This window comes from Cygnus olor, chromosome Z (genome assembly GCF_009769625.2).
Source record: "Cygnus olor isolate bCygOlo1 chromosome Z, bCygOlo1.pri.v2, whole genome shotgun sequence".
Classification (NCBI taxonomy): domain Eukaryota; kingdom Metazoa; phylum Chordata; class Aves; order Anseriformes; family Anatidae; genus Cygnus; species Cygnus olor.
Window position 1 is genome coordinate 8,763,845 of NC_049198.1, and position 15,724 is coordinate 8,779,568.

The 15,724-nt window shown below is 55.1% G+C and overlaps 1 protein-coding gene across 2 annotated transcripts in view; it reads right to left on the reverse strand.

Annotated features, from left to right (window-relative positions):
- The window catches only part of NOL6 (nucleolar protein 6), a 29,597-nt gene extending 23,572 nt beyond the window's left edge, over positions 1 to 6,025 (reverse strand). For both annotated transcript variants that reach the window (XM_040541315.1, XM_040541316.1), the window contains exons 1-13: positions 5,970 to 6,025; positions 5,647 to 5,871; positions 4,668 to 4,784; positions 4,231 to 4,410; positions 3,480 to 3,648; positions 3,047 to 3,181; positions 2,781 to 2,944; positions 2,502 to 2,622; positions 2,239 to 2,297; positions 2,005 to 2,106; positions 1,364 to 1,479; positions 823 to 1,000; positions 308 to 430 (exon numbers count right to left, since the gene is read on the reverse strand). In XM_040541315.1, the coding sequence (XP_040397249.1) occupies positions 308 to 430; positions 823 to 1,000; positions 1,364 to 1,479; positions 2,005 to 2,106; positions 2,239 to 2,297; positions 2,502 to 2,622; positions 2,781 to 2,944; positions 3,047 to 3,181; positions 3,480 to 3,648; positions 4,231 to 4,410; positions 4,668 to 4,784; positions 5,647 to 5,871; positions 5,970 to 5,978 (1,698 nt within the window). In that variant the 5' untranslated portion in view covers positions 5,979 to 6,025. The remainder of the gene's footprint in view (positions 1 to 307; positions 431 to 822; positions 1,001 to 1,363; positions 1,480 to 2,004; positions 2,107 to 2,238; positions 2,298 to 2,501; positions 2,623 to 2,780; positions 2,945 to 3,046; positions 3,182 to 3,479; positions 3,649 to 4,230; positions 4,411 to 4,667; positions 4,785 to 5,646; positions 5,872 to 5,969) is intronic.
- Positions 6,026 to 15,724: the final 9,699 nt, after the last annotated feature.

The following is a 15,724-nucleotide window of genomic DNA, read 5'->3' on the forward strand; positions in this document are numbered from 1 at the left end:
CCTTAACCAAATGGATGCCCCAGGATGGGTGGAGCAACAAGCTCGGGTCTCCCACTGCTTCTTCCACATCCCAGTCCCTTCCCACTCATCCCTGCTTGGCCATCACCCTTCCCAAACCAAGGGGCATCCCGGGGGCCAGGACGTCACGCTACCAACATCTCACAGCCAGCACCAGCAGCTCAGCAGTCCCCTCATCCTTGACCCGTAATGGTTTGTCCACAGCAGGCACCCAGCATCACACATGGTATCCCCAAAACCACCAGTGTCCCCCACCCACTGCCACCCAAACAAGGAGAACTCCCCTCACCTCAGGGCGATCAGCTTGCGGTCCCTTCTCCAGCGTGCTGGCAGCAAACTCAGGAACAAACAGGAGCCCAAACGTCAGGGGCCCGACATCCTTGTGCTTTGGGGGTTCAGCATCAATTGGCCACTGAGAGGAAACACGAAATATGAAGCATGTGGAGAGATGACAATGCTGGAGCAGTGTCTGCCGAGACAGATAAACCTCCTGCCACACAGGACACGCTCTCAGATGCCCAGATGGGCACAGACAAGGAAGGTCTTAACAGGTCTCCTGGTGAGAAAGCCGGTTGCCTCCACCTTGCCCTACTGCTGGGCCACAACTTCTGCCTAGACCAAGTGTCCCACGCTGCACCTCACGCCCCAGTCAAGGGCCTCAGGTCCTACCTTCCCACACAAAGGGGACAGGCCCACCTCCTCCCCTGCCAGTAAAAATCCTCTCCCTGCACCCAGCAGTGCCACGAGGGATGTACAAGACCCCACAAGCAGCAGAAGATGCAGTGTCACTGCCCACTGTGTTACCTCAGGGGTCTGAGGCAAGGAGTGTGCCACGAGCAGAGCTCTTCCAGCCAGCCCACGGGCCAGCAGCGAGACGATGAAGGGAAGGGCTGCGGCCACGTAGTTCCCACCGCGATCCATCAGCTCGTTCAGCAGCTCCATCTTCCTGCAGGCACTTTGCAGCTTGGAGACATGCTTCAGGCTACAGGAGGAGAAAACCCAGTCACCCACCTCTGCCCCCTCCACCAAATCCCTTCTGCGAGAGAGATGCTAGAGGATGGGTAAAGTGAAGGAGCAGAGGGTCCCTGCACAGGGTGGGTGCTACAAGAAGCAGCACTGCACTTTGGCATCTCAGGCCAAAGCATTGCCGCCCTCTTCCTGGGAAGCTATCTAGGCAACAGAAGTGGAAAGAACAAACGGAAGAGGCACCAACATCTATCCCAGAGCTAGCAGGGCCAACTCCCACTAGACAGGTCCAAATCCACCCTGGTCAGAAACCAGAAGCAGCCCGCTCCTCCCTGAAGAGGCTCCCTCAGCACCACCCCACCAGCATGAGAAGACTCACTGGAAGACGTGGTCAAAGGTTCTGAGCATGGGCTTCGGGGTCATGAGCAGCGCCTGGAAGCCATCCACCATCCTGTCATCCAGAATTTCCATGGAGCGCTTGGCTTCCAACTGGACCTGAGCAAGGAGACAACGCAGGAGCATGAACAGGAGGGGAGGAGGAAAGCAAATCCCTCCAAAAGTGGTCAGCAGTGCCCCCCCAGTAAACCACAGCCACCCGAGCTCTGTGGTCCCCAGCAGACCCCGAGGCTAGACGGCCTCCATCCTCATCTGCTGGTCACTTGAGTGCACGCTATGCTGCTGGCTAGACACCCCTCCTCGATGTCCCTGCCATCAAAGTGGGTTTTTCTGCTCCAAAACATTTTTTTTTTCCAGCTGAACAGCTGTTTGGCTTCACCTGAAGGTGCCCACACATGGGTAAAGAACTTTCCTCCACATTTGAAGTGTGACAGGTAAGGCAGCAGTAAATCCAAATCTTACAATTCACTCCTAAGCTTCAGAGCCGAGGTGTAAAAAGCCTGAAATGCAGAACTGAACCCCCTCCCCACATCTAACAGCCTTCTCTGAGACACCCAACCACTCTGCGTGCCTCAGCTCTCTCCTAAGGCAGCATCCTAGGATGCCATGACAACCTGCCGGTACCTGGTGGTATTTGCTAGCAGTCATATCCGCACAGAGGTTCACCAGCCCGGAAGGATCCACAAAGACCACTTCAAACGCCTGGTGGAAGTCAGCCAGGGCAGGCTGGAAGAGCAGAGACAGCCCTCAGAGCCACAGCAGAGACCAGAGCACCAACCACCACCTCGCTGCCATCCCACAGCCCCACACAGGGCACGTCCCCGCCCAGCAGTGCCGGCAGCACAGCCAGTTGCTCACCAGGGAGGCGTCTGTGTCCTTTGCGAGGCTGATCCCCGTCACGCTCAGGTCAGTGGTGGCTGTGGGCAAACAGGCAAACAAGTCATGCTGCCACCTGTGTCTCCCTCACTCACTCACATCCCCTCCTGCCCATCCCACCCACAGGGGCCCAGCAACAGAGGGACAAGAGCCATAACCCTCCTTTTCCTCCACTGTTCAGGCTTCGTGCAGAGACTCTGCTGACACCGGGCTCCCCCTGCCCAGAGAGGCCCCTGGAAACTCACCCAGGAACTGCAGGACGTTTCTCAGCACCTGGTACCCGCTCATCACCCTGACGATCTTGCGCTTCATCAGCAGGTACGCAACCAGCATGGAGACCAAGAAGCCACTGAAGCACCCCAAGCCCTGCGGAAACAAGTGGCCGAGTCAACAAGAGCTCAGTGAGGCACCACGAGCCAAGCACACCACCCCGTGGGGACAAACTGCCCCCCTTCCACACCGAGGAAGGGAGAAGAGGCCAAGGACATGTTGGCCACACGAACAGAGCCCAGCCCGGCCCTCACCTTGCTGAGCTGCCTCTGGTTCAGCCACACTTTGAGAAGGGCGACGCCGTCCTTCATGCCCGGGAAGTCAGTGGAGGCGGTGGACAAGAAGTGCAGGTGGGACAGCAGCACCGTGTCGCAGAGGATGGAGTTGTTGTAGTGTGGGGTGGGCGGCTCAGGGGCTCCTGTGCGAGGAGAGGGTAACATGTTGGATCCAACCACAAACTTCCCACTCACAGAAAAGGGCTGCAACAAGCAGCCTGGTGTTCCCCCAGCCCAGGCCCTACCTCCTTTGGGGGCGCTCTGCTCCATGAACCAGGCTGTCCGGACGTTGTTCTTGCTAGGATGGAAGCGGCTCGGCTTGAAGAAACCCAGGGCAGGACAGGCGTGAAGTCGGACAGTAACCAGCTTCTCGTCCTTGCCTGTAAGCACCAAAGGGGGAAGAAGATAACGGGGAGAAGGGGTGAGGAGACTGGACAGGAAAGACAGTGCCAGACAGAGACGTTTCTGTAGGGTCTGCTTTGCTCCCTGAGGTTGGGCAAGCCAGCAAGGCTGGGGAGCCCAGCCAAGCTGCAGAAGAGGCTCAGGAACCATAGGAGGGGAGGAGACCTTGAGGATGAGGATGGGTGAGGGATGAGAGGAGGTAGAACTGGGAGCAAAGCTGAAAAATGTATCACCAACTGCAAGGATCCCTCTGCTGGAGGAAGGGGCAAGCTCTACCTTGGGGCCTGAGGAGCAGGATGGGCTTGAGATGGTTGCTGTTCATGTAGGCAAACTTCACGCTGCCAAAGAGCCTCTCCTTGGAGAAGTGGTGGGCAATGTGGGCCAGGTACAGAGCTCTCTTGCGGTGGTAGCGCTGGTTCAGGTTGTCTTTGTCCTGGAAGACTTCCTGCAAGGAAGGGGACAGGGGAATCTCAGCTCTCCTGCACGCAGAGCCTGGTTAAGCCCACGGCACCACACCCACAGCTCCCCCCATCTCCAACACACAGCTACGGCCCGAGAGAGCTCCAGGTCAGCAAGGAACGCTGCCTTGTTGCTGGTTCACCAGGCTGCAGGATCACAGAGCGGGGCTGTGCAGCCCAACGGGGCTTTGCATCTTCCCAAAGCCCGTCAGAGCCACACTGGACAGCAAGAGGAGGCAGCTCTAGGCCAGTAACAGCCTGCAAACATGAGGCTCCCTCTAACACAGACTTGGCAGTAGGGGCAGAACTGCAATGGCACTCAAAGCCAGACCACATCCTACTTCCCCGAGAACATAGAAGAGGTTCGGCCCAAGCAGAGGGCACGAAGATCATCACAAGGAGCTAAAACCAAAGCCACTGAAACTCTGAACAGCGTAAGCACCAAAGCCTCACTCCCCAGCTCCTCACAGAAGCTGCCACGCTGCGTGTCCGTGTCAGGAATCACGAGAGGGGCAGGACCACGGGGGACAGGAGGAGATGGCGCTCAGCTCAGGCGCAGCCAGACTCACCCGTGGCATGGTGACGGCCACATCCACATTGATCTCGGGCTTAATGCAGGTGCCCAGCAGGTAGCTGCCCACCACACTCAGCTGGGCCGGGGGCAGGAAGCGGAACTTGCCCTTCACGTCGAAAGGCACCTGCAGGAACGGCACCTTCACGTCCCCGGGGAGCCACGTCTGGTCGGTGAGCTGGGGACGGGCAGGAGAAATAAAGGCTCTAAGCACCACCAAGAGCAGATGGGCACAGAACAAGACCCCTCCTCCCACACAGCGCTGCCCTGAGCTGGCAGGCACCCACACCCAGAACTTGAAGACCCCTCCAACGTAAAGCAAGGCAGTATTTTTTCTGTCCCTAAGGGAGGTTCCCATGGGGAAGTGGCTCTGTCATCAGCAGAGCCCGCTCCACACAGGGGCCTCGCTGCCTCCTCCAGCCTCCTGGGACCTACGTCACTTTCCGAGGTCTCCGGGATGGCGCTCAGCAGGCCGTTAATTTCATGGAGGAAGGCATCAATCTTCTTCTTCTTCGTCTCCTTCAGTGTAACCTCCTTCAGAAGTTCTTCGATCTGCAGGGGAAAGGGGACCATGAAAAGCAGCTATAACACTAGAACTGCACCACTGACAGCACAAAGGCACAGAAGGCAGCAAGTTGAGCTGGGCAACGCCTGGGTCTCTCCAAAAAACTTATCTCAGAGCTGGGAGAATAGTCAGCCCACAGGCACGAGCTCCTGCCCTCTCCTGTAAAGTGCTAGATGGAAATCAGCTCCATTCCGCTGACTGCTGTGTGAGGTCCAGCCACGAAAAAAATGGTACGACAGTCACGGGCTTTGCTCTCAGAAAGGTTTTTGCATGACAAAGTGCCAGCTCCTGCAGGTTTACAACGTGAATGAGGTCCTAGAGATCCTGCTACCAAACTAGGAAGCGGTCAGGAAATCACAGCTGCTCCTGACAAAACCCACACACGTGAAGACCACCAGGCGCTATTTAGCTAGCACCCCCTCCTAACACAGGCTGCTTGTTTCCCTAGAACACAAAAAACCCTCCTGTCCCATTCAAAAGACTTGCAGCAGACGGGTGCACGTGGCGATGTTACTCCCTGACCCTGACAAGCAATACATCACCACATGGCAAGATGCGGCACTCACACTCCCAACATGCTACAACCGCCTGCTAGAAACGTTCAATTTTTATGCAATAAATGAAGCAAGAAGCTCTGGGTGGCATGGCAACAAGAACTGTAGCCGAGATCCCAAGAACACACTGTAAGTCTCAGGAAGCCTGGGCTTTGTCCCTGCCCCACGCCCGCTGTCCCCCAGCCCAGCTCCTGCAGGGGACACGCCAGGAGGGCTCCGCAGCTGCTCACAGCCTGGCGCTGCCCCCAGAATCCCCCCAAAATCCCCCCGGGCCCTAAGGAGAGGCAGATCTCACCTGCAGGCGCAGCAGGCTGGAGTGGAACAGATCCTCCGTCTCCTTGAGGCGGTTCAGCTCCTCGCTGCTCGGCGGCTCGTACAGCTCGGCCCTGCTCAGCCTCCCTGACGGGGCCGCGGCCGGGGCCGGGGCCGGGGCCGGCCTCTTCCTACCCCGGGCCGCGCCTCGCCCGGGGGTCTGCGAGCCCTGCTCCGCCTCCGCCGCTTCTACCGGCTCCTTGAAGCCCTGCGGGGAGAACACAGCATGGCCCCGGGCCTCGGGGCGCCGAGCGCGGCCCCGCCGGGCACCCCCGGGCCCCCTCATGCTGCCCCCCGCCCCCTCACCGCCATCATGGCCGCCGCCTCCTCCTTCTGCCCACCGCCCCGCGTGGCGCAGCCCACCCCGCTAGCGCCCGCCCGCCGCCCGCCCATTGGTCCGCGCGCTCCGTTTCGGGCTTCTGATTGGCTAACTCCTCCTCCCGTCCCGCCCCCCCGGTAGGTTTGTGTGAGAGGGAGGGGCGCTCGTCGTCGCTTTGCGGCGGGTCGTGCTCGGGGCGGGGGTGGGCGTGCGCGTGCGGCTGTTGGGAGCGCTTGGCGGCTGGGGGGGGGGGGCAAAATGGGGATGATTTGAGTTCTTTTGGGTTTTTTTTGGAGTTTGACGGTGCTGAGGGCAGAGCTGTGGGGATGTCGTGGTGTGGTCGTGAGACACCACTGCCCTTCAGACGGGGGGAACCGCAGAGTCAAACCATACAATCGCAGTGAGGTTCTTTTCCAAGACCAAGGTTGCCCTCCAGGATCATCTGCTCCAACCATCGCCCTACCCCCAATGTCACCCACTGGTCCCTAAGCACCACGTCCAGCCTTTAAATTAAAACCTTGAATGCCCCTACACACCCTAAAATTTTCACGAACTTACATACGGTTTGCAACAAGCCACCCCCAGTCACGTCACTGCCACAGTCCTAGTGCCACGGGTCATCGTGGGATGGGGCACCCTCAGGTTGGCTCCAGCCCTCCGTTTGCCTCCTTCAGAAGCTTTGTTCATCTCCAAAGTTCTCTCAGAACAGGGTTTTCGGTGTTTCTCTCACATAATTAGTGTGTTGCTCCTAGTACGTCCTGCTAAAGCGCTCAGGCTGGTGTTTGCAGCTCTCCGCCTGTTCCTAAGTTCCAGGCAGAACAGCCAACCCTTCCTTACACAAGTCATCCCACCGTGATTTTCAACCAGCCTGGAGCAGGAGGCACTGTAACGTTTGCACCTGAGCAGCTTGGTCCCCAAACAGCCCCAAAAACAAGCCCAAGGGGTGACCCAGAGCCCCCTCTGACCTGCCTGGCAGACAGCAGAGATGGTTTCCTTTTCCGTGAGGACAGGCTGGGTGTAACAGCCCTGTCCTACCAAGTGACGCCTCAGGTGGTTCAGCAGGAGCTGAGCACGGCTTCTGGCACGAGGATTTCTGACCAAACAGTTACTGCAAAAATACTACGCCTGAAGTTTTCAACACACCCAGAAAATAGCTTTGTTTCCCAAAGGAACCAGGCAGCATTGCCAGTGTGCTCCTGGGTAGGATGAGCTCAGAGCAGCCAGGGGTGCACTACTTCACAATTTGTCAGGGTGGGCATCCCGCATGTAACCTGCAGAGAGCACAAGGCAAAACTGCAGAGCCTGGCTTGCGTGGGGAAACTTCTGCAAGGCTGGGGAAGCAAGGGCAGCTGGGCTGGGCTGGCTGCAGCCTACAAGTGGGTTACTGGAGTAGGAGAAATATTCCCTTTAATATAGTGCCTTTGCAGAAACAGCTGCAAACCTCAGGTCCAGCTAGATTGGGGTTGTCAGGGTATTTAAAGGCCCATCCCATATGCATCCCCCAGTGTGAGGTCACAGATTTGAGACTCAGGCCTCCACCAGTGCCCACAGCTACCTGGTTTTTGCCTTGCTGAGCCCTGCTTCCCCCTGCCACCACCGCATGGCATCTCTGCCCAGCAAACCCCAGTGAGTCCCTGACTGGAGCAGCGCATCATTTCCTTTTGGTTAAATGGCTGCATCCCTCACATACCCATCGTCAGAGACATTTTTTTGCTTATTATAACAGCGAATCACCTCTTCCTCCATCTCATCAGCCCAGGTCGGGTCCCCTGGGTTTGCCCCGATGGTGGGTACACAAACACTGTTTGTCCATCCATGTGCACGTGCTCCCCCGCACTCCCTCGGATCCCAACATCACCTGCAAAGAATGACTTCCAGCTAGCACGGATGCCTAACTCCCAGCCAGTTCTGCAAGTAATTCTTGTGGACTGGCCCCGTGACTCTGCTGAGCGTGAATTATGGTGTCAGCTCCTACCTCAGCAGGAATTCATCCTCTGTGCTCCTGAAACAAACAGATCTGGAGGAGTGCTCCTTCCTCCCCTTCCCTCCCATCCCTGATATGCCAGGGTCACCTGGTCCAGCTCAGTTCCTCTCCCAGATTTCCATTTCACTGTGTCCTGACCCTGCGATTCACTGCCTGACACCTCTGGCTGCTATGGGCATACCTGTGGGGTCGGGCCCCCTCTGATTCAGGGTGAGAGTAATTACAGCTCTGCTCATGATTTTTAGGAGGGCTGGTAAAACTCGTTTAATCATCGCTGCCCACAAGGTCACGTCCCTGTGCTGTTTGAGAGCGACAGGGGACAAGGGACTGTGCCACCAGGGAGCGAGCAGCAGCTCTGGGTGGGTGGCTGGGATGCCCACGGGTGTCACCAGCGGAAGTGCCTCAGCATCCCCTTGTAACACCTGCCCCAAAACAGCCTCCCTTTGGAAGCACACACCTACACATACTGCATATACACTTACGTATACGTACACACGTGCTGTCCCAGGGCGGCCCGGCCAGCCCTGCAGCAGTGCCGGTGGGTGACGCCTTTCCTGCAAGAGGCTATTTAACAAAGTATTTCAGCACCTGGCAAGTCATTAATTATGCCCCATTCTTAAATGCTAATATTAATAATCATCATCAAAAATTACTTCACAGCATGCCACTCCCTGTGCCCGCCCTCACAGGCACTGCTCGCCTTCCACCACCACCTCCCACTTGCCCAAAAAGCCACAGGATCCTGTGTCTGGCCATGCCCCGGCCCCACACCCAGGAATGGGAGGGATCCATTCCCTGGCTCCATCCCCTGGAGCCTGGCAGTTTCCTTGGTGTGGTGTCCCTGAGCTGATGCTTTCCTAGGAGGTGCAGGTGGATGGAGAGCCAGCATCAGCATGCCCCTAGGGAAATCCTTCATCGCCACCAGCTGTCCGGACACCGTAGTCAGCATGGCATCTTACAAATGACAGAACTCCCCCAAACAACATGCATACTTCCTTAAAAACAGCTAAATTGCTCTAAAGAAGCCATGACACAGCCCCTGGCTATCATCACCTGTTCTCAGCCAAGTCACCCAAATACCTGACGCTGTGTCCTACCCCAAATCCCAGAAGGTCCGTGGCCACCAGCCCTTCCCAGGGCAACCACAGCCCATCTCTTTGTTCCACCTAGATAGAAATTGCACAGGGGCACACAGCCTCCTGCCACACTCCAGGATAAGCAGGAGGTACCAGAAATATCTCCCATGAAATAACAGTGCTGGTGGGACCAATAACTAGGGCTGAGTTTTCCCCCCTGCCTATTTGGGTTATTTCTGTTTCCGCCTGTTTCTCACTGGGTTCACCCATGCTGGTGGGGCAGGGCTGTCCTCTCACAGTGACTTTCCCCTGGGTTGCGAGGAGGGCAGTGGCAGCACTGAACCACACCAGGGATCTCTGGTGTCCAAAAAGGGGGATTTGCAGGAGATTAAAGGGGGCTGGTGTTGCCCACCATACCCTTATGCTTTGCAAAACAAAAAGCCTGGTACTCATTTGTGGCCATGGTTCCTAAGGTTGTTTTTGTTCTTGTTTTTTTTTTTAAGGGGACCCAAGTGCCCACCTTTTTGTGCCACCAGCATGCGGGTACATAGAGCTGACACTGAGGGAGGGGACGGGGCCCCCGCCAAAACCAGATGGGTTGGGACCTGGGGGTCCCACAGCATCACCCGCAGATGTCCCACGCTTCCCACAGGCAAAGCCAGATCCTGCCTGGGGCATTCCCCACCAGAGCTTTGCATCCAGCCCCTGACCCCCTTGGCCATGCCGTGGCCACAGAAAGCCATGGTCTGGACACCCAAGGACCTTGCTTCCTCTCCTGGGGACAGGTGGGGTCTGTTTCACCCCAGCAGAAGCTGCAGTTCACTGTGGGATTAAACAGGCCTCTTTTCTTTCTAAAGTCATTTCTAGTGCCTTTCTAAAGTCATTTTAAGTGCCCAGTCCCAGGTCCCCTCCAATGACAGGCTGAAGGGCTCAGGTCCCTATAGGGAGGATGGGGTGCTGGTCGCCTGCTGCGTCTCACCAGCACCAGCGGTCACACCTGGCATGGCAGGATGGTGACCTGCTTCGTGAAGCCTCCCCTGCCCGCTCTGCTGGAGCACACGCTTTGCAAATCTCAGCATCAGCAGCGCTGGAGCTGTACGAGGTCCCCAGCACCAGGGTCCAGGATCCCATGACATCCAGAGCCCTCCCGAGTGGATTGTGCTTGGGGAGAGTGTGTTACATGCTCCACTTACAAGCAAACAAAAAATCCCCTAAAAGGTCATAAAATCAGAGAGGACTTAAATAATCCATACGTACCGGTTGTAACTTAAATAATCCATACATACTGGTTGTGACTGCCCGAAGCCAGCAGCTCCGACAGCTTTATCGCAAAACTTGGGTGACCTGAATTGCACAAAGAGAGCTGATGGGAAGCTCACACGTTTCATAGTCCATGAAACACGTTCATGTTTTTATTTTCTGCTTGCTTTTGGCTTGCTTTCTGTGACAGGCTAGAGAGCAAGTCTGCCTGATTTCCCTGCTGTTGCTGTGGACTTTACACATAGCAACAGGGAGGAGAAACCTTTCCCTTTTATTTATTTTTTTTCCTCATCCTAAGAAACAACCTGCAGCCTCCAAAAATCACACCAGGGACACCAAGGGAGGGGAAGGACCTGTGAAGCTCGGACCTCTCACACTAGTGCAATGCGTTATCAGCGATGGTTTGTTTGCCACAATCCCACAAAAACAGCCCTTGGCAATTTCCCTCCAGCAGAATATTGCTCAATTTTCAAAAAAAAAAAAAAAATCAATCTCCAAGGCAGCTCCTGAGACTGGATGTAGTGAAGAGAGCCAGGAACATGCTAATGTGGCATTTATTTATCCACGGCTTAAACCTCCCAGTGCCAAGGCACCCGGTGCCCCCTCCATCCCTCCATCCTTCCCTCGCTTCATGTGGCACTGGCTGTCACAGGGCTGGGAAGTGCAAACAGGGCTGAGCTGGAGTGAACGGTGCCAGGGCAAAGGGATCACCTGGGCAAGAAGAGAAAACATTGGCAGGGTGAGGGTGATGATGATGATGATGATGACTTGCATGCCTAGCTCAGATTTAACCAGTCTATTTCTTTTTGTCTTTGTCCCAGCTTCAAGACCATTGTGCTCCATCCTCCTCGCTCACCCGATGGGGAAACTGAGGCAGGGCAGTGCCAGGGTTTGCCAGGGTGCAGGAGAGCTGAGCCAGGGCTGGCACGGGTGGTCAGGCAGCTCCCTCGCAGTTCCCATTCTGCTCTTGCTTCCCACAGAAACAGAGATGATGCAACCACACTGCCTGTCGCTGCCAGATTCCTCCTTATTCCTGCCTTTGAACCCATGGGGGCAGCTTCACCCTCAGATGCTGGCCTTTCGGAGATGCTTTGTGGGATCAGGCAGCTCAGCTGGGAGGAGAAGGACCAAAGTTGGACGAAACTCATTATTAGCCACTGGAGAGTCCACACAAGAGGGTGCTAGCAGAGACCAGGCATGAAAGCTCTGCCTCTGCAGAAACAGCTGGCAGAAGTCCTGTGGGTGTGGAGGCTCTTGTCCTGGGCTCTCGCTCTCATTCCCCACAGAAACCCTAAAGCCCCCAGGACAGCAAGTGCCACTGTTCTGTGTGCTCTGCTAGCACTCAAGGGTTTTTTGTGTCCCCTGTGTGTGCAAGCAAACACAAAGAGATGGGTTCCCCCAGTCCTGCAGTCTAGGTTATGACAGCAGTAGCACCCAAGGGAGAAAATACAGACAGGGGACAATTTGAAGTCACCTTGGTGGTGACATCTCATTTTGGGTTATTTTCTTTTGATTTGTCTTTTAGACAATCTGTGGAGGTGCACCTGAGACTCGTGGTGCTTGTCATGAAAGGGATGAGGACCAAAGGGAAGCCGTCTTCAGGTGATCCTAACAGCTTAAGGTCTCAACATCCATAGAAGGGACAGCTGCACAGGATGGGACTCTCCTATCCCCCAAAAATGTGCATGGGAAACGTTATGGTAGAGCCTGTAAAATAATGAAGGGCAGAAAGCACTTGGGTGGAAAAGGACTGGTCATCATCTCCAGCGTGAGGATAAGGGCATTAAAAAACCTAGTAGGTGGCAGGATCAAAGCAAGCCAAAGGAAATGATTTTGCACCCAAACAGGCCATTGGAGTGGGAAGCTGTGTGCCACAGGATGTTGCAAATGCTTAAAATCTACTCGACTTCAAAAATAACTACATAAATTCACAGGAGAAAAATCTACTGAAGAGTATTACATACAAAGACACCTCTGACTCAGGGACTCTGAGTCACAGAAAATTGTCGGAGGTCAGGGAACTATTCTAGGGAAGTATCGCATCTTCTGACATCCTTCCATGGCTGTCCAAGGGTGGACTTTCATGATGAGAGGTACTGTTTTTGATGGATCATTTCTATAGCCAAGAAAATGAAGGTGATTTTGGGGGGGCTGGTTGCGATTCCCTTCTCTCCCCGCTTGCCATTGCAAATGCCTCTCTGCACTGTAAGAGGAGCTGGGATCAGGTAACTGCAGGCAGTGAAGCGGTCCCAGTTGCCCAATACTGAAACACCACGTCGGTCCTGATAAGTTTGTTATCCACTTGCATGAATCTGGCCCTGGAGCTCAGCCCAGCACAGCTGGATGGGGCACAGAGCCCATGGGGATGACCAAGGGAAGCCCTTCCAAATAAACAGGGCACACAGACAGAGAGGTGCTCTGTAAGGGGTGAAGAGCTGGAAGAGCAAAGTGGTGCTGAGGGATGAAGGACTCTCTTGTGCACCAGCAAAGCCCCAGCAGTAGGGCTAGGACCACAGAGTGGCCCAGGACACGATCTGGCCGCAGAGCTGTGCAAGCATCTCCCAGAGGCACCCAGCGGGTGGGGAGAGGAGATAGCGCCCATGGGAGCCGCTCGGGCAGGCTCCGGAGATAGGGCGATGGGGCAAAATCACTCAGTGCAGGGCCTTGATAGAGCACCAGCTGCTGACACACTGAGCCTGAAGGCCGTGAGATAAGGCGAGAGCAGAAGGAGACCAGCCCGAGACCTGGCGGTGGGAATTTCCAAATCTCCCCTCTCATTCCTGTGCTGCAGAATAAGATAGAATCAAATCGAATCAAATCGAATAGAATAGCTCGGTTGGCAGGGACCTACCAAGGTGGTTGAGTGCAAGTGCCTGAGCACTTGAGGGTTAAGCAGAAGTCAAAGCCTGGAGATGAGGGTATGATCCAAATGCCTCTTATGACTATTATTTATTAATCATCAGAATATTAAGAGCAATAGGAAGGTATTTTCATTGTGCCTTTGTATCAGACTCTTTGACAGCTACCACAAATTTTTAGCCAGCAAGTGGATATGAGAGAAGCATGTATGTATACATATTTTATACTACAAGAAAGGCGTGATGTTGTTGAGGGTAAATGAAATGGAGGGTAGGCGGCAGAAGCAAACAGGAGAATGAATGGGACAATATTTTCACATATATGAAGACAAAAAGAGCAAAATGCCTTATAACCACATCAAGCTCAGCTGGAGATGGCTCTGGAAGAAACAGCTTTATCCCATTAAAGGACAGGCGAGGCACGATGTTACCAAACTCTCCCTTCTAATTTCTGTTGCTCATAATTGATCAGGTAAATGAAAATACGTCTCACTCTAGGGAAATCTCTGCTTTTCTGAAGCTGAGCACGTGTTGTGCTGCCAAGGGAAGGAACTGAGTGCCCCGGCAATGCTCACCAGCATTGCACTTAGAAAGAAGAAAAAAAAAAAAAAAAAAGAGAGAGGGAACTCTATTAAAAATGGATGCCAAGAGAAGAGCACATTTGAGATGGAGAAAAGCTTTTACCCAAGTTGTGTGCCCTTCGCAGTGTTTTTGCTGCTTCTTTGCAACAAGAGGGATGTGGTCCATGTGAGATGCTCACTGCTCCGCACGGTTCCCTCTTTGCAGCCCCTGCCTGATGTAGTTTTCCCCCGCTCGGTTTGCTTGCCTTTTTTTGGGTCCCTACCACCAGCCAGCAAGTACATTCAGAGGTGTTTTATTTTCCCCAGGGTGAGAGCAAGGAGAGGCCCCTCGATGCTCTCGGAGACAAGGACAGCGCAGACCAGCCAGGGCTGGGCTGCAGCCAGCTCAGCCAGCTGAACGCCTACCCTGCGGCGTGAGGGAACACATCGGCCTCTCTCACCTGCTTCCCAGCCTCTGTCAGAGGCAAGGACAAGGGCGTTGGGGCTTGTAGCAGCTGGGCTGCGGAAATGAGGGTCTGGATGCAAAGGCTTGGGCTGGCTCCCTCCTCCACACCCTTGGGACACCCATGCAAAGATAAACCAAAGCTGTCTGAGATAAAATCCTCAGCCTGATAGTTTTGGCAGCACCGGAGCCTTCTCTGCCTTCTGTGGAGGGGACCGGTCCTGGTGAGCATCCAGATTGGGCATGCAGCCTGGCATTGGTCCCCTCCACACTCTTCCAGCCCTTGAATCAACGGCAGAGGTTCACAGAAGGAGAAGAACCCATCCTGCAGGCCAGGCAGACGACCCCAAGGATGCTGAGAGGTGCTAAGTGGGCCAAGGACATGGGATGTGCAAAACCCGCCATGCACTGACAGCTTGGAGTTAGTGCAGCCAAAGAGTTTTCTGCAGGATGGAGAACCACGGTGGTAATTCATGGAAATGAAAAACTCGCAGGAAAGCAAGTCTGGAGGAGATTTACCTGCCCCTGGGTGCAGCTGTAGATGGGGAGTGAGGTAGCAAATCACCTACAGGGCATGGCCACCTTCTGCTCCACACACAGCTCCCCCAGGGACCCTCTTGTAGGGCTCAGCCCCCCAGCCACAGCCAGACAAATGGGGCAGGGACATAACAGGGGTGTCCCCGAGGTCTGCAAGAGCCCAAGGTGCTGGTGGAGAAAGGGGGACAGACACCCCATGTTCCCTATAGCCACCATCGACAAGTGGTTGTAGGGCACATGGGGTGCAGGGAAGCTGGTGGGGCCAAGGGTTCAACCTCCAGCTGTTGCCTCCTGAGCCCTTGTCCTTGCATGCTTGTGATGAGGCTCCCATCCCTTCATGGCCCCCTCATCTCCAGGGGGGTGCATGAGAACTGCTCTCCCAAGTGGACAACACTGGAGGGTTTAGGCCATGTGAGATCAGACCGGTGGTTTTCTGGTCGATTTCTTTTCCAGACCCCTTAAAAGCTCTTCCCAAATTTCCAAGGGACTGCAGGCCCTGGGGTGAAGATGACTGCACCGTTCACGGTGTTCAGGCCAGGCAGCGAGGCTTCTCCAGACTTGTTTGCCTGTTTGGGAAATTTGCATTAATTACCTTGGTGGTGATTCAGGCTCTTGTGGGAATGTTCAGCCTCCTCCCAGCCACGCATGGACGCACAGAGCTGTGTGCAGGGCCATTTCAATGATCTTCCTCTATATCCAGCCCATGCTTCTGAGCAGGGCTTCACACCCCCCACAGTGTTTTCCAGGGCTCACAGCCTGCTCATGGATGCAGACGAGTGAGATATTGCATCTGCCATATGAGCCCTGCAAACGCTTTTTAGAGGAACCTCTCATTTTAGGAATTTGGAAGTGGAGTCTCTAAGGGAACACCTTCTGACCTGCCTCTGGACCTTCTTGCCCAAGGGAGTCTCTCAGACATTTGGCCACCCAAGACTGCTGCTTGTGCCTGGGGCTTGTTGCTTATGCTGCAGTTTGCTTTCCTTCTGAATCTGTTCATATGTGTT